Source organism: Trachypithecus francoisi, unplaced genomic scaffold, assembly GCF_009764315.1.
Source record: "Trachypithecus francoisi isolate TF-2019V2 unplaced genomic scaffold, Tfra_2.0 Lachesis_group5, whole genome shotgun sequence".
Classification (NCBI taxonomy): Eukaryota; Metazoa; Chordata; class Mammalia; order Primates; family Cercopithecidae; genus Trachypithecus; species Trachypithecus francoisi.
In genome coordinates this window covers 118653984-118676028 of record NW_022681470.1, presented here as the reverse complement: position 1 = coordinate 118676028, position 22045 = coordinate 118653984, and the positions used below count along the sequence as shown (strand labels likewise).

The 22045-nt window shown below is 32.1% G+C and overlaps 1 protein-coding gene across 2 annotated transcripts in view; it reads right to left on the bottom strand.

Annotated features, from left to right (window-relative positions):
- The window catches only part of COL11A1 (collagen type XI alpha 1 chain), a 220085-nt gene that overhangs the window by 25134 nt on the left and 172906 nt on the right, over nt 1-22045 (bottom strand). For both annotated transcript variants that reach the window (XM_033197012.1, XM_033197010.1), the window contains exons 47-54: nt 20524-20577; nt 19023-19076; nt 17820-17873; nt 13188-13241; nt 12252-12359; nt 11903-11956; nt 11198-11251; nt 9734-9787 (exon numbers count right to left, since the gene is read on the bottom strand). In XM_033197012.1, the coding sequence (XP_033052903.1) occupies nt 9734-9787; nt 11198-11251; nt 11903-11956; nt 12252-12359; nt 13188-13241; nt 17820-17873; nt 19023-19076; nt 20524-20577 (486 nt within the window). The remainder of the gene's footprint in view (nt 1-9733; nt 9788-11197; nt 11252-11902; nt 11957-12251; nt 12360-13187; nt 13242-17819; nt 17874-19022; nt 19077-20523; nt 20578-22045) is intronic.

Below are 22045 nucleotides of genomic sequence, written 5' to 3'. Positions count from 1 at the left end.
GGCCAGGCACAGCAGCTCATGCCTGTAATCCCAGCACTTTGGGAGATCAAGGCGGGCGGATCGCCTGAGGTCAGCAGCTTGAGACCAGGTGGGCCAACATCGTGAAATCCCGTCTCTACTAAAAATACAAAAAATTAGCTGGGCCTGGCGGTAGGTGCCTGTAATCCCAGCTACTCAGGAGGCTGAGGCAGGAGAATCGCTTGAACCCAGGAGGCAGAAGTTGCAGTGAGCCGAGATCGCGCTATTGCGCTCCATCTTGGGAAACAAAAGCAAAACTCCATCTCAAAAAAAAAAAAAAAAAAAAAGGCTGAGGCTGTGATTTTGAGGTCTTGCTCTTTCTTGTCTGCGCGTTGTCCTTCCACCATGTCACGGCATCACACTGCAACAAGGCCCTTGCAAAATGTGGCCACTCAATCTTGGACGTCCCATCCTTCAGCCAATAAATCTGTGCTTATTATACATTATAGAGTCTGTATTATTCTGTATAGTAGTACAAAACAAAGACAATGCCTGTGGGCAAATTCTTGCCCCAATAATTTATTCCTCCTATGTTTGCATAAACGAAGGGGCAAAAACCTAATCTGGTGAGCTCTTGCTGTACTTTCATGAAGTAATGAGTGTTCTTATTGAAAAATACCTCATAAAAACATAACACACTAAAATAGGGCCTAGTTAATCTCCACCAGTGGTTATTGTTATAACAGATTTTTCTACTCAAGAGAACTATTCTTCACATAAAGCATCTAATATAATATTCTTTCCACTATTCAAGTTTTACAGTATGATTCTGTAATTTAATCATTTTTCCACTCATGTCACAAACATTTAAATATCCCTTCTATTCCAGAATGTGCTATGCATATAAATAACAAATAAAATCAAATCTGAAAGGAATTCACAGAATTTAGTCACAAACACAGATACAAAAATTAACAAATAGAACATTGTAAAATAAACAAAGATGAGATCAGTGTACGAAATAGGTACAATGATCCAGTTTGGCAGTGTAGGGGATCTTCCTAAACACCTGGTCTCTGATCTGAATCTTACAGTGTGGGTAGATGAGAGAGGGATGGCTTCTTCTAACACTTTACATTCTGATCACTCACATGCATGCTTAAAGGAGTAAGAATGGAAAGTACACGATACTCTTTATGGACCTGCTAAGAGTTCACTTAGGCTAGCAGCTAAGCATCTATGCATTTGTCTTGCTATGAGGCAGAATATTAGGGTGCATGATTATGTGGTGACTTGAGAGTTAGGGAGGAAAAAACGGACTTGGAGAAAGGCAGAGACTTGGTCTATGGAGATCTTGATTTTTTAATATTAGCAAATAAACTGCCAAGTTTAGTATAAAATTAGCTATTTGGATAAACAAACATTTTTGAACATGTTAAATGAACAAGAATTTTTGTTTTCCACATTAAAAAATTAGAACAATTTTCCCAAAAGTATTAAAAACATTAATATTTAAAATAGTTTAAAAATAAATACATTTGATTCAAAATTTTCAGAACCTTTAATACTCCTCTTGAACTACAAATCTCCTAGAAGGGTATATAATCTCTGCAGTGGTTCCCAAATTAAATGCAGACCTTGTTTTCATAATGACCTTACTTGGAAGGCACAGTTTTGTACCACACAGAAATTTTAAGTGGATTTACAATTTATTTTATTATTACAATATACTTTCTACCTATACATTTATATAAGAATTTTTCAAGGATTTTGTAAAAGAAAATGTCTGAATTTGAAATTTGAATTAATTCTATATATAATACTTCATATGTGTGCACATATATATATACACACACACATAGTATATGCATATACAAGGTACACACAGACACACATATATATATAGTTTGTGTGTGCATAGTAAGTTAAAACTTCATCTGTCATTATAACCAATTAATAACAACAGTTACCATTTTAATTTTTTATTGTGAACTTCCCTTTGGCAATATGAGCTGAATTCAAATTTCCATTTAATATGTGCATTTTCAGGTTATAATGCTTAAATTATTTTAGTCAGCTCTAGATTTTTTTTTTTTTTCAGTAAAAGGACATGGAACTAGTTAAAGTGATAACTTCAGTATTAAAAGTCCATGGCTTATTGAAACAAGCTGTACAAATCTTCCAGTTCCTTAAGGAAATATACATTCATTCTCAAGTATTACAAATGCATGACAGAAAGTACATGTACTACGAATGATAATGTAATTCTCCTACTTGTTTAATAACCATTAGAATTTTCTTTCTCAGTATCACCGCCACTTACAACATTGTGATCAATATTCTGTTAGGAAGTTTTATTATCATTCATGCGTAAGATTCAATCACAGAAAAAAAGTGGTAATACTTTTGAACACATTTCTTGTCATTGCTACTCCTGACATAAGATATTATAGAAAAAAAATGTGACTTTTGTTATTGTTTCCACAGTGGGAAAGTAAGGATCTGAGAAATGTTAATTTCCACAAAATATACACAAAGCTAATTTAAGATTAACATTTCTAGATGGACTAAAGGGACACAGATCGTAAGGCAGTTCTGTATTCAGCCTAACCATGAGCCTGTTGAACAGATATTATCCTACTGCATAGAAATATGTTCTTGCTATTTTCACAAAAGTGGTATTAAATTGATTGCTGCATCAGACATTACTGTCTGCTGACCGAACCCAAAGGTTTGTAGTGACAGTGTTCTCAAATCAGTTTCAATTCATAGAATTTACTCTGCATTATATCCCTCTATTATTAGATGCTTTGTGTTCACCCGTGGTATAGACAAAGTGACCTCACATATGTACAGTGTATAAACAGAGTGATCTCACTTATGTACAGTGCTTTCTTCTTTTTGACACCATATCTCACTCAGTTGCTCAGGCTGAAGAGCAGTGGCGTGATCTTGGCTCACTGCAGCCTCAAACTCCTGGGCTCAAGCTGTCCTCCCACCTCAGCCTCTGAGTAGCTGGGACTACAGGCTCATGCCATCACACCTGGCTAATTTTTGTATTTTATTGTAGAGACAGGGTTTCACCATGTTGCCCAGGCTGGTCTCCTACTCCTGAACTCAAACGATCCTCTTGCCTCAGTCTCTCAAAGTGCTGGGATCATGGGCATAACCAAATACCTCTTACTCAGTTGACTCATAGTTTAATAACTTTATTTTTTCTTAAACTGGTCTTAAATATCTACTGTTTGACAAAAACATTTTATTAAAAAATATACGCAGTTGTCATGAATTTAAATGCTTCTATTTTTGGTAATTGTTATCATAGGAAATACTTAACATATATGTCACATGAATTTGCACCAAGGGATAACCAATTTATATTAGTAGTATAAGTATAAATTTCTTTAAAATTACAATAGTGTATACTTTGAAAGTGTAGTTAATTATATTCTATACCCTTTTTGTATGTGTATCACCCAGTTAGTTCAGTATTGGTCACCACTGAACTCAAACACCAAAGCAAAATCAACAATAAACAAAACTAAGTTTACCATGAATTTATTGCTAATGAGCTGTCCTTTCATGTACACAATGAGGACATCAGAAGAAAATATTTTACTCCTTTTTATCTTTTTATTTTATTTAATAAAAGGTTTATTGAGCTTATAAATAATACTACAATTTGAAACCCTTATTCAATGCTTAATAATAACATCCACTGTTTGAGATCCTGACAAATTCAGGCACTAGGCTTTGTGCTTTAAATATACATTTTCTCAATTTCATTTATTCCTCACTTCAGTATTGTAAATTAGTTATTATGCCCACTTTATAAATGAGAAAACTGAGACTCAAATAAATTAACTTATGCCAAGTCACATTTTTAGGTAGCAAGGATTTGAAACAAGCTCTGTCTGATTCTGATGCAACAGCATTCTGGTCTACTTTTTAGTGAAATTAAGATAAAAGGGATGTCATTTTATAGGTTGCAAATGATGTTAGTAAATAATTTGGGCTTCAATTTTTGGGTTTGCTTTTTTTTTTTTTTTTTTTTTTGAGAGAAGGTCTCCCTCTGTTGCTCAGTTTGGAGTACAGTAGAACAGTCATGATTCACTGCAGCCTGGACCTCCCAGGCTCATGCAATCCTTTCACCTCAGCCTCCCAAATAGCTGGAACTACAGGCATGTGCCACCACACCTGGGTAACTTTTTAAAGTTTTTAGAAGATGGGGATCTCACTATCTTGTCTCAAACTCCTGGGCTTAAGCAATACTCCTGCCTAAGTCTCTCAAAGTGCTGGGATTACAGGTGTCAGCCACTGCACTTGACCTGTGTTTCCATTTTTTTCTTTTTCTTTTTCTTTTTTTTTTCAAGCTAAGCCACCTATTTGTTTATGTTGAGGTAGAGCTATTGACTAAATTAACTAGTGTTGTAGGCTGTACATTAATGGTGCAAGCATTAATTGCTAGTGTTAAACCAGAACAAATCATAGTTTTGGTAATAAGATTGTTGACATAAGAGTAATTTTTCACACCATTAAAATATATTTTACTCTGGTGAAGAAAATAGATTATTATGTAAAACAGACAGAAGCAATTAAGCATGCCAGTTTATCCAAACCTAATATAGAAAACAATTTAACATATTGTGTTAAATGGCTTTCAGTTTCAATTTATTGTTGCCATATTTTAAAAGAGAAAACCCTGCATATTATTGCTCGATTGAACTGACCTAAGGTTGATTTTTCTGTTATATCAAAATGAATGTGAATAACTTTGTAAGCAATGCATAGTCACCATCGTTCTCAGGTTATTATTGATTTATGAATACAAGGCCTTCTAATTTTTTTTACAAAGTGATGAGAATAGATTAAAATAGCTCATCATCGTTCTATAAATTGCAATTTAAAAAGAGAGGATAGAAGAGTGCTAACATTTTTATGAGGTTAATTTAAAACAATTTATCAAAAATCAAAGGAAACTCAACTAATGTACTTTCTCATAATGCTATACAGCACATGCTAGAATGACTCAATATTGTATTATTTTAGTCTTTCAACATACAAATGCATTACATATACAGCACAGTATCATTAACTTAGAAGCTTCCTACATACCACTTGTAACAATTGCAATCCACTTTTATTCCACAGAAGTAACTACCATCCTAAATTTTTGTTAATCATTGGCTTACATTTCTTTATCATGTTTACCACTTATGTTTAAATGCTAAACTTGTCCTTAACAATGTTGCATATTATATACATGAAATAATGTAATCTATCTTTTCCAGGTAAACATTATATACACATACACACACAAGTCATATGTATAAACACACACATATTTATTCTGCTTAATGTTTAACATTAGATTTTGATATTCATCTATGTTATGCATGCATCTGTAGCGCATTCACTTCTATTGCCATACAAAATTTTAGTTTATGAATATACCTCAATTAACTTATCTTGTCTGTAGTTATTATTAACAAGGATAACAAAACATTATTCCTTGAGTCTTTTGGAGCAAAATGTCATCTAGGATATGTGCTTAGAAATGGAATTACCAGATGACAGAAAAAGTTCATGTTACATTCTATTAGGTAACGTACAACTTTTTGCCTAAAGCAGCAGTACCCAGTAACTCACAACAGCCATGCATAATAATCTTCACTGTTTTTTGAAAACATTCTTCCCAATACTTGGTTTGTCAAAGTACATTTTTGTTAATTAGTGGATGTGATATAGTATCTCAATGTAATTTCTAGTACACACTTTCCTGATTCCTACAAATATTTTCTTTTTTCATGGGGTATTTGTGTCAAATACTTTTTCATGCCATTGGCATATTTTTTCTACTGTTTTTTCTTGCTACTATAATTTGTAAGACATACTTAGATATCCTAACAAATTATTCTATGCATGTTTCCTGTATGTTAGAAATATTTTCTCCTAATCAGGTCTTTTTGTTCCACTGTCTTTTAAGTACTTTGGGTAAATAGGAAATTGTAATAGCAATTTGATACATCAATCTATTCCTTTCTGATTACGCCTGTGTGATCAGAATTTATGACTGGATGTCAAAAATTATTCTCAAATAATTTTGGCTAAAATATTTCAAAGTATACCTTTGACATTTATGATTATAAATCAACTGGAATTGAATTCGGTGAAATAAGCTAGATGAGGTATATTTAATCTTTTTCCATATAGAAAGTCACTTCTCGCAGCAGAATTTTTTCAATAGCCTAGCCACTTTCCATTGATGTGTAATGTCCAATTACAATAAGGTTTACATATACCCATTGGTCTTTTCTGGCCATTTTCTTCAATGGACCATTGCCTATACATCTATATTAAAACACAAGCATAACTTTGCAAATAAATTATCTTAGGGTCTTATTTTCTACCCATCTCATCAATCCACTTAATCATAATTTTATTTTTTTAAGGATTGTTTTATTCCTTTTAATCAGGGGAATTAACCAGGTTGTCTAGTTAGAAATATTGGCAGGAATGAGAATAACATAATTTTTCTATTTTGTAATTGTATTTGATATTTATGTCTAAAGAAAAATTTACCAATTGCTTATAATTTCAGAATATCATGTAATCTTTAATGCTAGATGAGAAAATAATTATTGATTATTGCTATAATTTGGATATTTCTCCCCTCACAATCCTCATGTTGAAATTTGATTCCAAATCTTGGTGGTAGAACCCAATGGGAGGTGTCTGAGTCATGGGGATGGATTTCTTATGAATAGATTAATATCCTTCCTTGATGGGGGTGAGTGGTTTCTCACTCTGTTAGTTGCTGAGAAAGTTGGCTGTTAAACAGCGCCTGGCACCTCTGCTGCTCCTTCTTGCTTCCTTTGTCACCTTGTGATCTCAGCACACACCTGCTCTGCTTCTCCTTCCATGAGTGGGAGCAGCCCGAGGCCCTCACCAGAAGCAGATGTTGGCATCATGTTTCCTGTAGAGTCTGCAGAACTGTGAGCCAGATAAACCTCTTTGCTTTATAAATTACCCAGCCTCAAGTATTCCTTTATAGCAACACTAAATGTACTAAAAAAGGATGCTTCATGTTCTTAAAGCAACAAGTAACTAAATATGTTTGTACATTTCCATTAATATACTGCTATATTTTTATTATAACTGATTATTTCTAATATATGAAAATGCATCCTTCATTATAAGAGACAGGAATTAAGAATCAGCAATTAACTCATGTTTTAAAATTATATCTCATTTAACTAGAAATTGCGAGGTCCAACTTAGATGTAAATGAATAAGAACATAAGTATATGAACTTTCTCTTACTTAAAACTACTTCAGTGTTGTAGAACAAATGTATAATCTAAACCTCTGAATATGTACTGACTTTTCTATGATATTTTCTCAATATTAGAATTGGGGGGAGGTCTTCCTAGAAGTTTGACTTATTCACTAAAATTATAATTGTCGATCATTACCCATTCCAAAGTAATAAACACAAATATATTTTTAAAACATGTTATAACAAAGAATAAAAATTTGTTGCATTATATTATCATGATTTTAAAATTAGTAACTATGACTGAAAATATCTGAAAGTTTATAATATCAATAATGTCAACATTGTTATATTAAAATACTTTCATACAACAGCTTAATAGTTTTAACATAATATTTTTATGTGATAGTTTTAGATTTATGTATAAGTTTTGGGTCATATTATTATACTAAAAGGGGGCATGAGACTTACTGGTTCACACATATATGTCTCTCTTTTATGTTTCCATTAATACTCTTTAATAAGTTATTTTATCATTTACTTAAAACATTTTTCAAAAATATTCAGCTGTTTTCAAAATAAATAATTCATGTGACCCACCGCTGAATGGCTAAAGAAAGGAATTCATTCTAAAACTCTGTTACCATATTAAGAGAATTCATCTCAAATATCCAATGGTAATTAGTTAAATTTATAAAAAAAATAAATAAATAATCTTTTGACATATTTTAAAATGAAACTAGACTAGATAGCACTTGCTAAGAGTTTGACTTGAGTAATGAAATGAGCTGAGAAGCTGTCAATATATAATAGAATATTCAAAATCAATCTTGATACAGTCTCTCCTTTTCTACTTGCTGCTACATTTTGAAGCAAGGTTTAATTTCCTCTGTATCAAAAGCATCATGCTTTATACTTGTATGACGATTATCCTTGTGCTCAGAAGTTTTTAATAACTATGCCATAACTCAGAGCTAACACAGCAACAGTTATGAGGTGAATATTTTTTTTATTGTGTTACGTGAGTTATCTTATGTTCAACCCAACCCTAGTGTGGGTGTTAGGTCCCCTGAGAAACAGAGAATACACAATTTGCCAAATGTAATACAGATAGTAACTGGTGAAGCTTGGTTGAAAGCCAGCTATTATGACTGCATTGTTCTACCAACCACATTATATAGCATCCCACCATCTGAGGCCAGAAGAAAGAAGAAAAAAAAGATTTACTGTTGTTTCAAGAAGTATTTCAATACATTCTCAAGGATATTTTATATAATTATTCTTCCAAAAAGTCTGAAATAGTATAATAGACAGCTATGCATCACAGTTTTATGAGCAGCTGGACTTAAAGCAGAAAGACGCAATGGATATCAAAAAATCATGCAACACTTTCTAATTACTTTCTAAGAATAACATCCCCATGGTTGTTTGAGGGATAAATCTATTTACACGGAGACCATGCTTTGGGGTTGCAGACACAATAATAATAACAAGAGAAAATGTAAAAAAAAAAAAAATGTACTTGGCCAATGAAGAGTAAATTGTTTTCAGAGATAAGTTTTATTGTAAATTAAGTATATTTTTTGCAAAAAGAAATGTTTGTAAATATTGACTCAAATTTGCATTGCTGAGAGACAAAAGTAAAATCCATTCACATTCTATGTTTACTGTGAGGATATTCAGTGTCAAAAATTCCCGTAAACTAAAGATACCATTAGAAAACAGCAGTGGCACTAATTGCCCTGCTATAATCCAGTAACTTTGGATTACTGAAGAGGGAATCAGCCTGATAAATATATTTTGATGTTTATCACATATTTTACTTATGTGCCGGTTTGAAAATAGACTGAAGGAGGTACAGAAGAACACTTTAAAGTGAAACAGCTGCTGCAAGAGGCAGGTCTGCAGAGATTGCTTTATTATGAAAAGAATGCATCAGTGAGAAAAGGACAGGAAAGTAAATCTCCTAGGGTATACTATGGCCAATAATTTCAGCAATATCTACTCATTTATATTATGCTATAGGACATCATTAAAATACTGTTTCCGAGTCAGAGAAGTTTGACAATGTAAAGCAATTTAACATTATATACTGATTCCTGAGCTCATTCCATTGATGCATTCAGGTTTTTACAATGTTTTAAGCTAGCACTGGACTTTTGACAGCTCATCCCCAAATATTACAACAGGAGTTAATGTTCAGGATACCACCAAAGTCTTTTATAATAATTTACTACATTTGTACAAAGGGGAGATCTAAGCACAGAGGAGTAGAAAACTCCTTAAGTAGAAGTTGTTTTTCTTATTTTTATTGTGACAGTGAAATAGTTAGAATATGTTATATTTTAGTTATTATTTGGCACATTTACAAATTGTTTTTAGGATTTATGATATTTCTCATTATTCTTATAACATGCTGCCTGCAGCTTGCATATTGTATAAATTTATACATAGTGACTAATGAACATATGTTTTAAATAAAGAATTAAAGAAACTTACTCTTTTTCCAGGAGGACCTGGTGGGCCAGCCTCACCAGATGGACCAGGAGGACCCTATAAAATGTGAAAAAATACCTTTAACAAAATTGGATATTATTTTGTGGCCTATATAAAATTTCAAAATCTGGATGGAAACCCACCCTCTTTCTTCATTTCCAGATGTCAATATTTCCTGGAAAATCTCGGCCCTATTTCAGATACCTAAACTTCCTCAGATATTTATACTTAGACCTGGTAAATTTATATGGTAAAATGATTTATAGTTAGAACAAAATGAATCAAACTCTTTTTATGTAAAACTGTGTCCTATTAAAAAGTGCTAATTTATATCTGGCAGGCATTAAATAGGCATGCTAATTAATATAATCATATGGTTAATAATTCTGCTCATATCACATAAACATGTGAAATCATAATACTATTACTTCTAAATTTCTTTTTGTACAACGCTAACATTCTATGCCAAGGTGTATATATCGTGTTGATATGGTTTGGCTGTGTCCCCACCCAAATCTCATCTTGAATTGTAGTTCCTATAATCCCCATGTATCATGAGAGGGACCCAGTGGGAGTGATGGGGGTGGTTACTCAAATGGTGTTCTTGTGATAGTGAGTGAGTTCTCACAAGATCTGATGGTTTAATAAGTGGCTTTTCATCCTTCACTTGGCACTCCTCTCTCCTACTGCCTTGTGAAGAAGGACATGCTTGCTTCACCTTCCACCATATTGTAAGTTTCCTGAGGCCTTCCCAGCCATGCAGAATTGTGAGTCAATTAAACCTCTTTCCTTTATAAATTACCCATTCTTGTGTACTTCACAGAAGCATGAGAATGGACTAATACACAGGCTGACATATGATCCACAGGTCTTATCTATGCAGAATAAGCCTGTATCTGTGATAGCAAACCATCTAGTAGGAATGGCCCCAGAGACAACATTGTGTTGAGGGACCATTGTCTTTGATTCCTAAAGTTAGTGACCTCCCTTACTTTCTCCCTAAATAACTACGTGTGTCCAAAGTACACTCCGGTATCATTCATAGGTTTTTTTCAAAAGGCCTATATTATGTTGAGAGTTCATTTAGGTTCACAATTAAAAGAATTCATGTCAATGATGGGATAATAACTTTTGCTAATGATGAGATAACTTTTCTTTTAGTATTATTGTTTTTTTAATTTTTTAACACAATGAATAGATGACTGAATTTTATATAGTGTGACAACATCATTAGTATGATATTATTACACTTTTCATTATAAAGACTGTTTATTAATTTACATCAAATAAGAAACACTCCATGTAAGACTGACTTTTAATTGGAATTCAACAATTTTTTTGATAATTCTTTCAGAAAAGTGCATATACATAGAGCTATGTTTTTCAAAGGCTGATTACTTCTGATTATCTCATTAAAATGCCTTGAGACTATATAAAGACTTAAAAAAAAATAGTGCATTTACTCACCGGTTGGCCAGGATCTCCATCTTCACCCTTGTCACCACCAACACCATCCTGACCCTATAAGAGGAAATAAAATACGAAGCAAGATATATTTCAGTATCAATAAACCACACTACTTATTAGGAAAAAGGTATGTTAGGCCATCTCTTGAGAAAAAATATCAGATGGACAAGTAAAATCACTATATTCTTTTAACCTTTTTAAAAAAGATAGTGGTACCTCTCACTCTTCCCACAAAATTTTGTAAAACTGCTACTATTCATATATCAAATTTAAAATCCAGCATGCTCTTTATATAAGGAAGAAAGAAGATGTCATTAGTATACAATGCCAGTGAATTCTTTCACCATGAACAAACATGGTATAGTTTTAAATAGGATTTGCATTATAGAAGAGAAACAGAAAAGCAAAGATCCTGTAACTTTGAAATAATGATACAACTCAGATAATTTGTTTTTACAACCCATCAAAGACCAGGAACCTAATCTAACTGTTGCACCTACATTGCATGAAGAGCTTAATCACTCAATGTTGGTGAAATAGTCTCCAACTATATGAATTTTCCTGCATTTGCAATTACTTTTTATGTTTTCTTTTTCTTTCTGTTTTTGGGAGTTCACTTGGTAATTAGATTTTTTCTTTATTAACAATACAGAAACTAGAAACATTCCCATCAAAATAATTTCTTAATTTTTCCCTGATACTTACTGCAGGGCCAGGTTCCCCAGGAGGACCAGGATCTCCAGGAAAACCAACAGGGCCCTAGAATGATGTTTTGAAAGAAAAAGAAATAAATGAAAAATAAATTTTTATAAAGTTATGACATTCTGGAGGTTAAGAGGTTAAAATCATGGCAAAACCTGCTGAGAATATTTCTCTTCTCCTGCCAAAAAATTTCTAAAGAAATTCAGTTGAGAATGCTTATGAATATATGAAATGATGAAAAGTCAGATTTACCAACTATGGTCTAGAGCCTCAGGATTTCTAACCTTTCTAAGAAAAGCTCCAAGGTGAGTTTGGTATAAATGCCACATTAGAGGGGACTAAACTCACTTACCGGGTTACCTTTAGGGCCATCATCACCTGGTGGCCCCTTGGCACCAGGAGGTCCAGCAGCTCCAGGTGGACCAGCTTCCCCTTTCTCTCCTCTTTCTCCTTTGGGACCCTACTCCATGTTTTTTTTTAAGAAAAATAGAAGGAAAGAAGAGTTATCTTACAAGTTTTGCATAAAAGTGTATTAATCTTAGCACATTGGGCCAGAAAATTTTCTTTCTTTCTTTTTTTTTAAGACAGAGTCTCGCTTTGTCGCCAGGTTGGAGTGTAGTGGCACAATCTCAGCTCACTGCAACCTCTGCCTTCCGGGTTCAAGAGATTCTCCTGCCTCAGTGTCCCTAGTAGCTGGGACTATAGGCATGTGTTACCATGCCCAGCTAAATTTTGTACTTTTTAGTAGAGACGGGGTTTCACCATGTTGGGCCAGGCAATTTCTGCTGTGGAGATCTGTTCTCTGCCCTTTAAGAAGTCCAATGGTATCCCCGGCCTTTACTAAATGGATACCAACCCTCCACGTTTGAAGACCAAAAGTGTCTCCAGATATTGTCAAATATTTCCTGGTGGGCAAATTTACTCCCGGTTTAAACTAATTAGAATAATATAGTCCTAATACGATTGATACATGTTTATTTAAGGCAGCAGGACTTTTTTGCTTATTCCTTTTATGGACAGTTCATCAAAGGGAATGCATACAGTAAACAGCCCATAATGTTCTAACTTCAGCAAATATGATCTTTTTTCAATTTGTTTATGAATCCACATATGCAGAGGATATCCAAAGTTATTAAACAAGGCTTTCTATTTGTGATTATCCCTAATGGGTTGGAAAGGGAAAGTAAAAAGTTGAATCACAGCTAAGAGTTAAGTTACATGTTTGTAATGCTGTAAAAGAAATTCTCAAACCAAAAATACACTATGTTAACAATAACACAGTACTTACGCCTACGCCTGCTTCACCAGGAGGGCCTGGGTTCCCTGCTTCTCCAGGTTCACCCTATATAGAGAAGATCAAATTAGTATTAGAATACAGAGATGATAGTCTACATTTGTAAAATTCAAATGTTATCATTTTAGATTAGCCTTTTTATATATTATTTAACAGGCATTGAAAAACTTTAATAACAAAAATAACTTTTTCTATTAGTGACTCCAATGCTTTTATTTCTCAGGTAAGTAGACAGAAATACCTAGGCTTGATGCTATAGTTCTCACTGGTTAGTTAATAGTCGGCATATTAATCCAGATTACCACAAAACCATCACCAGACGTGTGTATTTCCTAAAATATTATGTATTTGCACTGTGTCAATATTCAAATTATAAATAAGTTTATTGAGTGAACAATTTCAAATTGTTTGCTAAAATATAAATTTATTTCTCTTAACTACAACAAATTAACAGATGACTTGCTGGTACATATGTTGATATTTTATAGGATTTGTTTAGTAGGAATCTAAAGAACTTAGAGGAAAGGCAATAATTATAATATATGTAAAGTTTCTTAGACATTAATTAAAACTGCTCCATTTGAGTATACACACAAATGTGATAGCCTTTATTATCTCCCTGTTTAGATATGAATGGCTTTTTTTCTAGCCCGGTGGATTAATAAATACATCTCTTTAACTGGCAGGTTTTACCTATGAAAGTCTGTTACTAATGCCTCCTACTTCAAAATGCACAAAAAATATAACGTCTTGTTCAAGTCATCAGTTAAATAAAACAGTACATTCATTGACCATGTTTCCACTCAAAATCAGTCACACTAGTGGTCTCAGCAATTGTGAAGTGGTAATGATTCTTTTAAATTGAAAAAGAAGTGAGGCCTATATTTCCCTTACTTTTTAACTCTAATATTTCCAGTATTCCTGACACAAATCCACTGCTCTTAAGTAAATGTGTCATATTACCTACAAACACAATTTCAGGGCAGAGACTATTTTTGTGTACATAGTTTCTTACTCTGAGAACATACACATATTTTAAATTCTTAAATTGCCCACTTAATGGTGGAGATATCAACTACTTTTCAAGAGTTTATTATTAGTAGTGTGATGTGTACATTACTTCATCTCTCAAGATGAACAGCAAATACTTCCAGAATTTTTGGATAAATCTTACAAGAAAAATATTGCATTTATATTATTTATAAAGAGAGGTATCATTCATCTATCTCAGTATAATGGAATGATATGTTAGTGATATTTCCAAGAGCTGACATTCATATCTTAAAAATGAAACAAGTATTTTGGCATTGAAATCAACTGTAAAATGTCCATATTAAAATATTTATTTAGAAATATGATAAATCTATTGAGTATGTACATTGAATATGTCATTTTTCATATAAATAGAAAAAAATCCTAAAATTCACATGAAACCACAAAAAGAGCCTTATTGACAAAGCAATCTTAAGCAAAAAGAACAAAACTGGAGGCATCACACTGCATATTTACAGCAAACTAATCTTTGACAAAGTTGACAAAAACAAAAAGGAAAAGATCCTGTTTTCAATAAATGGTGCTGAGAAATCTGATTTGCCCTAAGCAGAATTAAACTAGACTCCTATCTCTTACCATATACAAAAATCAACTGAAGAAGGATTCAAGAATTTAAACATAAGATCTGAAACTATAAAAATACTAAAAAAAAAAAAATACGCAAAACTCTTCTGGACATTGGTCTAGGCAAATAATTCATGACTTAAGACCTCAAAAACACAGGCAAAAGAAACCCCCAAACTAGACAAATGAGATTTAATTAAACTAAAAACCTTCCGCACAGCAAAAGAAATAACCAAAATGTTTTCTTATGTACCACGTTAATTCATGGTAACATCACAGAAAGTTAGAACTACAGAAGAAATAGTTGAAATATTTTTAGTAACCCTCTATAAGTTTTGTTGTTCTCTTTTCATTCTTTTCAACTATAAAGTTAAATTTATGGATATTGTGAAAAGATTATTTTCTTTTTATTAAACGAGTGAAATGATATGCAGTGAAAAGATAGGTTTAAATAATCTTAGAATTTAAGTATGTGCTTTCTAATGATAAATGCTTGAGGTGATAAAAAAAAAAAACATTAAAAAAATTTAAAAAGTATGAGCTTTTTACTACAAAGTCTCTTTATTTTAAGAATAATATATTAATATTCATTTGTCCAAAATATACGAAAACTACCATTTTGGATGTTAGATCCAAGTGTGCACAATGTAAAATGACAATTAGTTAAAATGAAATTTAAAATGTATCTAAAATGTTTCATTTAAAATATTTTTAAGGAAGGTGGGACAAAATCACAAATCAATAAACCATGGCAACAAGACTAATATTATATAAATTAAGTCTATGTTTCTAGTATCACAATGCTACAAACTATTCATTCTGAAGAATAATATTTAATATAAGTTTTATGATAGAGCACTGGTATATGAAGGAGATGTTAGGTTATGAAGTCGTCATTACTTATGTAACCATTTACCTCATTACATAACACACGTGTTTAGGTACTTATCTTTTTAGAAAAAATAACAAATTACTCTGTATGTACAAAGTTATAAAATATGTATAAACCTTAAGAAAATATCCTGACATATTTCCAAGTATTGATAAAATTATTGAAGTGCAAAAGCTACTTATATCAATTATACAGTACATAAAGAACAGGTTAAATATATTTAAACAAAATGCAACATGACTAAAATATACTTTTTTAATTCTTCATTGCCAGTGACTGGAAATAAATTTTTCAATATAGAAATGGGTATACATTCAGCCAGAATCAAAGCTGATGTTAGAAATTTGTAATCTATTAGAAATTATATTATCCTTGATTAAAAAATAACAACAACAACAAAACGAAGGTTAGAATTCTGCCTCTATCCTGTTCTCTGTCACATAAAAAAAAAAAATGCAAAAGAAAGGAGCAAAATCAAAACTGTGTTTTTTATTGTAACACATTTTGACTCGGATTGATTCAAAATGATTCAGATTGACTGAATTATTCTCATAAGAGTCAAACTTGGCAAAGTGTTACTATAATATACATAGGCTTTAAATTAAATGGAAACAATGTGGAAGGAAGTTTCTCAGAACTCTAAACATCTGGCATTCATGCCTATTTTCAAGAGTATCACTGAAATAATGACAGCTTTCCCTCTGCATTCAAAATCTTCAGGAAAGAAGCCAATAAAAGCTAATAATCCTAGAGACTAGCTCCCACAACAATTGAGTCAGCATTAGAGCTGAAAGGAGATGATGCAAAGAGAAGAGGAAAAGGTGTGTGCCTTGGGGTCTTTTGTCTACCGTGATGATATCCTCAGAGACCAGTGGTCTCCCATAGGAGTCTCAGCACCATGAAAAATGTTTTCTAGGACAACTGAATGGAATAAAAAATGTGTTTTCAATTTCAACACCAACTACCGGAACAGTTTCAACACATAACTTTAAATTTAAGAATATATATTAAAAAAGGCAGTCAATCAAATAATGCAGGAAGAATTAGATAACGAGTTAAAAATTCTCTTAATCAAATAACATTGATTATAATTAAAATACTAGAATACAAGCATGGAGCTGAAGTGAACATCAAGATACAGTAACATAATCTAATCATATTATATTTTTTTCTGAGAATTAAATGCTTTAATGAAAAGAAATCAATTTAGGTATAATATAAAATATATGAAAAAACTTGAGACCAAGGAAGGGAATCATTTTTAAGAACAGGGTAAGTCTATACTATGGATATCCTTTAATAATTAGCAATCAAGGAAATTTTTAGTGTTTTCACTGCATAATATGTGATGTTATAAATACAATTCTTCCCTTTCTGAAAATGGGTAGTTTATTTTTTAAAACAAGAAAATATCAATAATTTTCTTGAAAATTCTATTAAGACGTGAGCATGAATGCTTAAACAAGAAATCAATGGATCATTTTGACATTTTTATAAAAGGAAGAACAGATTTTTTAAACAAAATCATGTTCACAAGAAAAAAAAAGCTATTCTGAGCCCAGATATTGTGCTCATGCCAACTATTTTGAAAAGTGACAAAGATAGGTCCGAGTATTAGTAATGAAAATATAACTCAAATTGTAACAAAATGAATGATTAATTCCTTTGTGGCTTGAAGGATTCCTTTTTCCCTTTAAGTCAGTTACATCAACCAATCTCTTCTATTTTGAGTACTGAGTATGACTAGACATTCGTGGACTACAATGTATCCAAGCTTAGTCACCTTCTAAGGAAAAACTTTGATGAAATTACAGGAATCCTCTAGGGCTCAGCTTTCTCAGCTTATAAATGTGGATAATAATGACACCATAATTATAAGGTTCCTGCTTAGATTAAAGAAAATAATATCTGCACTCATTCAATATAATAACTGGCAATCAAAACATATTTCAAAATCATGTTAACTTTAATTTTTGAAACTACTAGATGACATGTGAATCATATAACTATGTAAAAGGCTTAGAAACACTCATACTAGAAGCACTTAAACTACTACCCAGTATTATTAAAGTTCGTAATTCATGCTGTTTCAAACTGTGTGTCACTAATATATTTACCTTTTCTCCAACACCACCAACTGAACCTACAGATCCTGGGGGTCCTTGTGGTCCCTGCAGTGTAGAAAAAGGAATGCAATTATCCCTATTCTTATTAAAATAATGCATTTGTAAACATGTATCTAGTTGTTCTCAAAAAAGAGAGAAATAGATGCATGAGTATTCTTAGTCATTTAAAGAATGAGACTAAATGATACTTAATAGAGTTGTCAAATGTGCTGGATAGCAAATAATTTAATATATTACACTGATTTTCAAATTCACTATAATTTTGAAGATAAAGCAGGAGACTTTCACACCCTGGTTCATTCCTGAAACATAGTTTCAATCTCTTTGCCAACAGAATAGTTAGATCGGTTTTAGGCAGTGATTTTGTAGTAAATCAAAATTATGACCCTGGTTAAGAATTACATAATCCAGGCAAGAAACAAACCCCTTATAACATCTTTTAGCTTTTAATTACCTAAGGAGAATTAAAATCACTCTTTTAGCTCCTCCATTTCTAGTCTATTTTTTTCTCAGTTCTGGCCTGCCAGAATTTAAAGCAGGTATTAAAGAAGAATGAAGAAAATGAAGACCAGAGACATGAAGAAAACATAGACTTCATTGTGAAAAGTTGGCCAGAAGGAAAAATACTGTCAAAGCCATAGATCCATAAATGGTAACAGTAAGATAAATATGGCATTATATTTCAAAATCTTATAACACTAAAATAATTTTTAAGCTTGGAGAATATCATCTTTATATAATTAAAACATTTTATGTGATAAAGGGTGCACCTATCATGCACATACTGCTGTAACATTATATAGACTGAAAATACAAAATGCAAAGCTTTTAGATGAAAGCCATTGTTAACAAGGGCATAAGAGTTATCATATGCAAGGCACAGTCTAAGTATGTTGGTTTGAATGATGTGGTAATTATAATATACACAACATTATAACATTTCTCAGTCACAGTAAATATATATTGGATGGAAAATGTGTACCTATGTTATATTTACCATGATTTGGTCACTATAAATTCCATTTATTTTGTTATATAATGAAGTGGAGTGAATAGGTGACTCTTGAGTTCTTAACCACTTAATATTAAACAATAGTGTGATTACCTGCATTATAACTCACAGAGAGCATCTGCTATAAAATAACAACACCTATATAATTTCAAAATAATTAACATGTATTTCAGAGTTCTTACATCAGCTCCATTGGGACCCTGAGGGCCTCTTGGGCCTGGAGGACCAGGTGGACCCTATAAGAGAGAAATATTGAGGTTTACAAAGACCAAATTCAAATGTGTTTCCAACATTTTCATTTTATGACTAAAAAACTAAAAGAAGTTTAAGCCTGTAAAAACTGTAGTTAGTGAAGCATATCAGGATTATAAGTCATCCTTGATGGATACAACGTCATGTTAGCAAATGAGCCTTTACACATAGCTATGAGGAAATCAGGATTTCAGGAGAAAAAATGTGATTAGAAAATGGGTCAAGAAAGTCTATTGCTACTGTCTGGTATAATATGTTCACAATATAATTAGATATATTTCATTCTAGAATACGTTACAACATAAAATGTAAAGTTGGAAAAAGAAATGGTGCTTGAGTAGATTTAGAATTCATTAACTCAATAGAAGTATTTTTTGTGGATACGTATTTTTAGCTTTTTCTATGTCAACTCTTAGGTTCTATATGCTAGAATTAGAAAATAAGAATAATTATTTAATTTCATAAAACAAAGATTCTCTCTCCTGACAGTGCAGTAAAATTAACTTGGGACACTTTACATAAAATACTGATGACAGAATCTCCTGCCTCAAGGTTGTGATTGAAATATTCTATAGCAAGTGTTTTTCAGCGTACATTAGTACATTTCACAGAATATTAGTGTTTTTAAAAGATCTCAGTTTATTCTAATGCCATGGTTGAAAAGCTTTTCTGTTATTATCTATTACTATGTAATCAGGAAGAATATATCAATGATTCACAGAACCATGGTAACCATATCTGGAAAGTATCTGATACCGCTTGGAACTATTAACCAGTTATTTGAATCAGCAACGCTTTTCATGTATTTCTTATATCTAATTTTATTAATGATAATACGGATCATTTCAAAGAATATAATAGATTTGAGTGTAATTCCTAAGGAGAATAAAACCTAACAGACAAGTGTTAAAATTTGAAAATGTGTATTCTGAAGGAAGTGAAAATTGGGGGCAATGTTGAAGGAAAGGGACACTTAAGACATGCAGTCATCACATTTCATTATGGATTTCAATTACCTTTGCTAATTATTTTCTTATCTAAGGTAGAGCTAAATAAACAATTATATGCATTTCAAATTCTCAGTTCAGGTCTTAGAGAGCCAGAATCAATAAATGCAAATAATTATAAGTCATAGCATTCTAATTAAGACATAATTCCTTATTAAATTAAGAATTTGTTTCAAAGTACAGTTATCTTTTGATTCTGTGTAAATTGCTAATTATCTAAATCTTGAGTGAATATTACCTATTCTTTACCTGCTCCAAATAAAAATCCTGAGCTACAGACTAAGAAATAACTAAAGCATGGCAGTTGCTTATATACACCTCAATACTATATACATAGTAATGAAAAAACACATAATAATTTACAAACCAGTGACTGCCATACATATGACACACACCCATCAAACACCAAAAAATAAAAACTTACCATGGGACCAACATCCCCATTTTCACCTTTTTCACCAGGTGGGCCTGGCAGACCCTAAGAAAATATAATAGAAAAATAATAAAAATCACTCATGTATTTAAAAAGACACGTTTGATCAATTTCTAAGATAAAATCAAGTATAAAGTTCAATAAGTACACGGAAATGAAGATTCAGATACTAACATTTGTTAAAACACCTACTATACAAGTGTTGACCACACGTAATAAAATCTTACACCTACATTTACAAATAACATTTATTTTTTGTATAATATTATATTGTTTATTTTTAGTTACAATAACTAAAGATATACTTTGATCTGGGAATTTATGAATGCCCAACCATTTGCTCAGTCCTGTACAAATAATACACAGAACTTCCCTGGTAGAGATTTCTGGAAACTCTTGGCCCAAAACATTTTAGAACATGAGGTTTTTATAGTTAGGTACCAGTTTGGTAAAATAAATATTCCAATATATTTCAAAGGTTATAAATATCTTCTGAATTCTTGAAACTGTTAATTCAATTTCTACATCTCACAAATCATTGAGCTTATGAAACCTACTATATTATACTTTTAAAAACTCTTTCAGGTCAGGAGCGGTGGCTCACGCCTGTAATCTCAGCACGTTGGGAGGCTGAGGCGGGCGGATCACAAGATCAGGAGATCGAGACCATCCTGGCTAACACCAGTGAAACCCCATCTCGACTAAATATACAGGAAAAAAAAAAAAAAATTAGCCAGGCGTAGTGTCAGGCACCTGTAGTCCCAGCTACTAGGGAGGATGAGACAGGAGAATGCTGTGAACCCGGGAGGCAGACCTTGCAGTGAGCCGAGATCGTGCCACTGCACTCCAGCCTGGGCGACAGAAAAAAAAAAAAAAAAAAAAAATCTTTCAAATCTATTTCCATTGTATTCAATTGCACTGTAACTGCTATTTAGGAGAAGCTCTGTGTTATGGTATAAAGGAAGACAGAAAGATTGCACTCAAATTTCTATTTCTTTATGGAAAAATCTATCTATTTCTTTATGGAAAAATTATTCTACTTCTTGACTACTTATTTGATCTTCCCAAGAATTATTCCATGAAGATTATTTTTATTTCCTCTTTCATGTCACAACAATACTTGGTACGTACATCAATTTTACATTTATAAACTTTCTTATGTCACTTTCGCGTATATTTACAGTCATGAACTACTTTGGGGCATGCATTCATCAGTGATCTTTTAGGTGTCAACTGTTTAGGAACTAGCAGAGGAGCAATCAAAAATTAAAATGTTTGTTGAATGAATGAATTCTAAGAAAATAAACTAACAAAGATAGCTACATTCAATAAAATATTTCTTGCTAACAGTAGCTATGATAGTAAAAATCCTGTCATTCCAGAAGTTTAATCTTAGAAAAAAGAACTAAAGAAATTCAATTATATAAAGTAGTGGAATGTTATGTGATTATTAATGTGATACTAATACTCTAAACATGAATAATATATAAAATAAATAAAAAATAAAAATGAA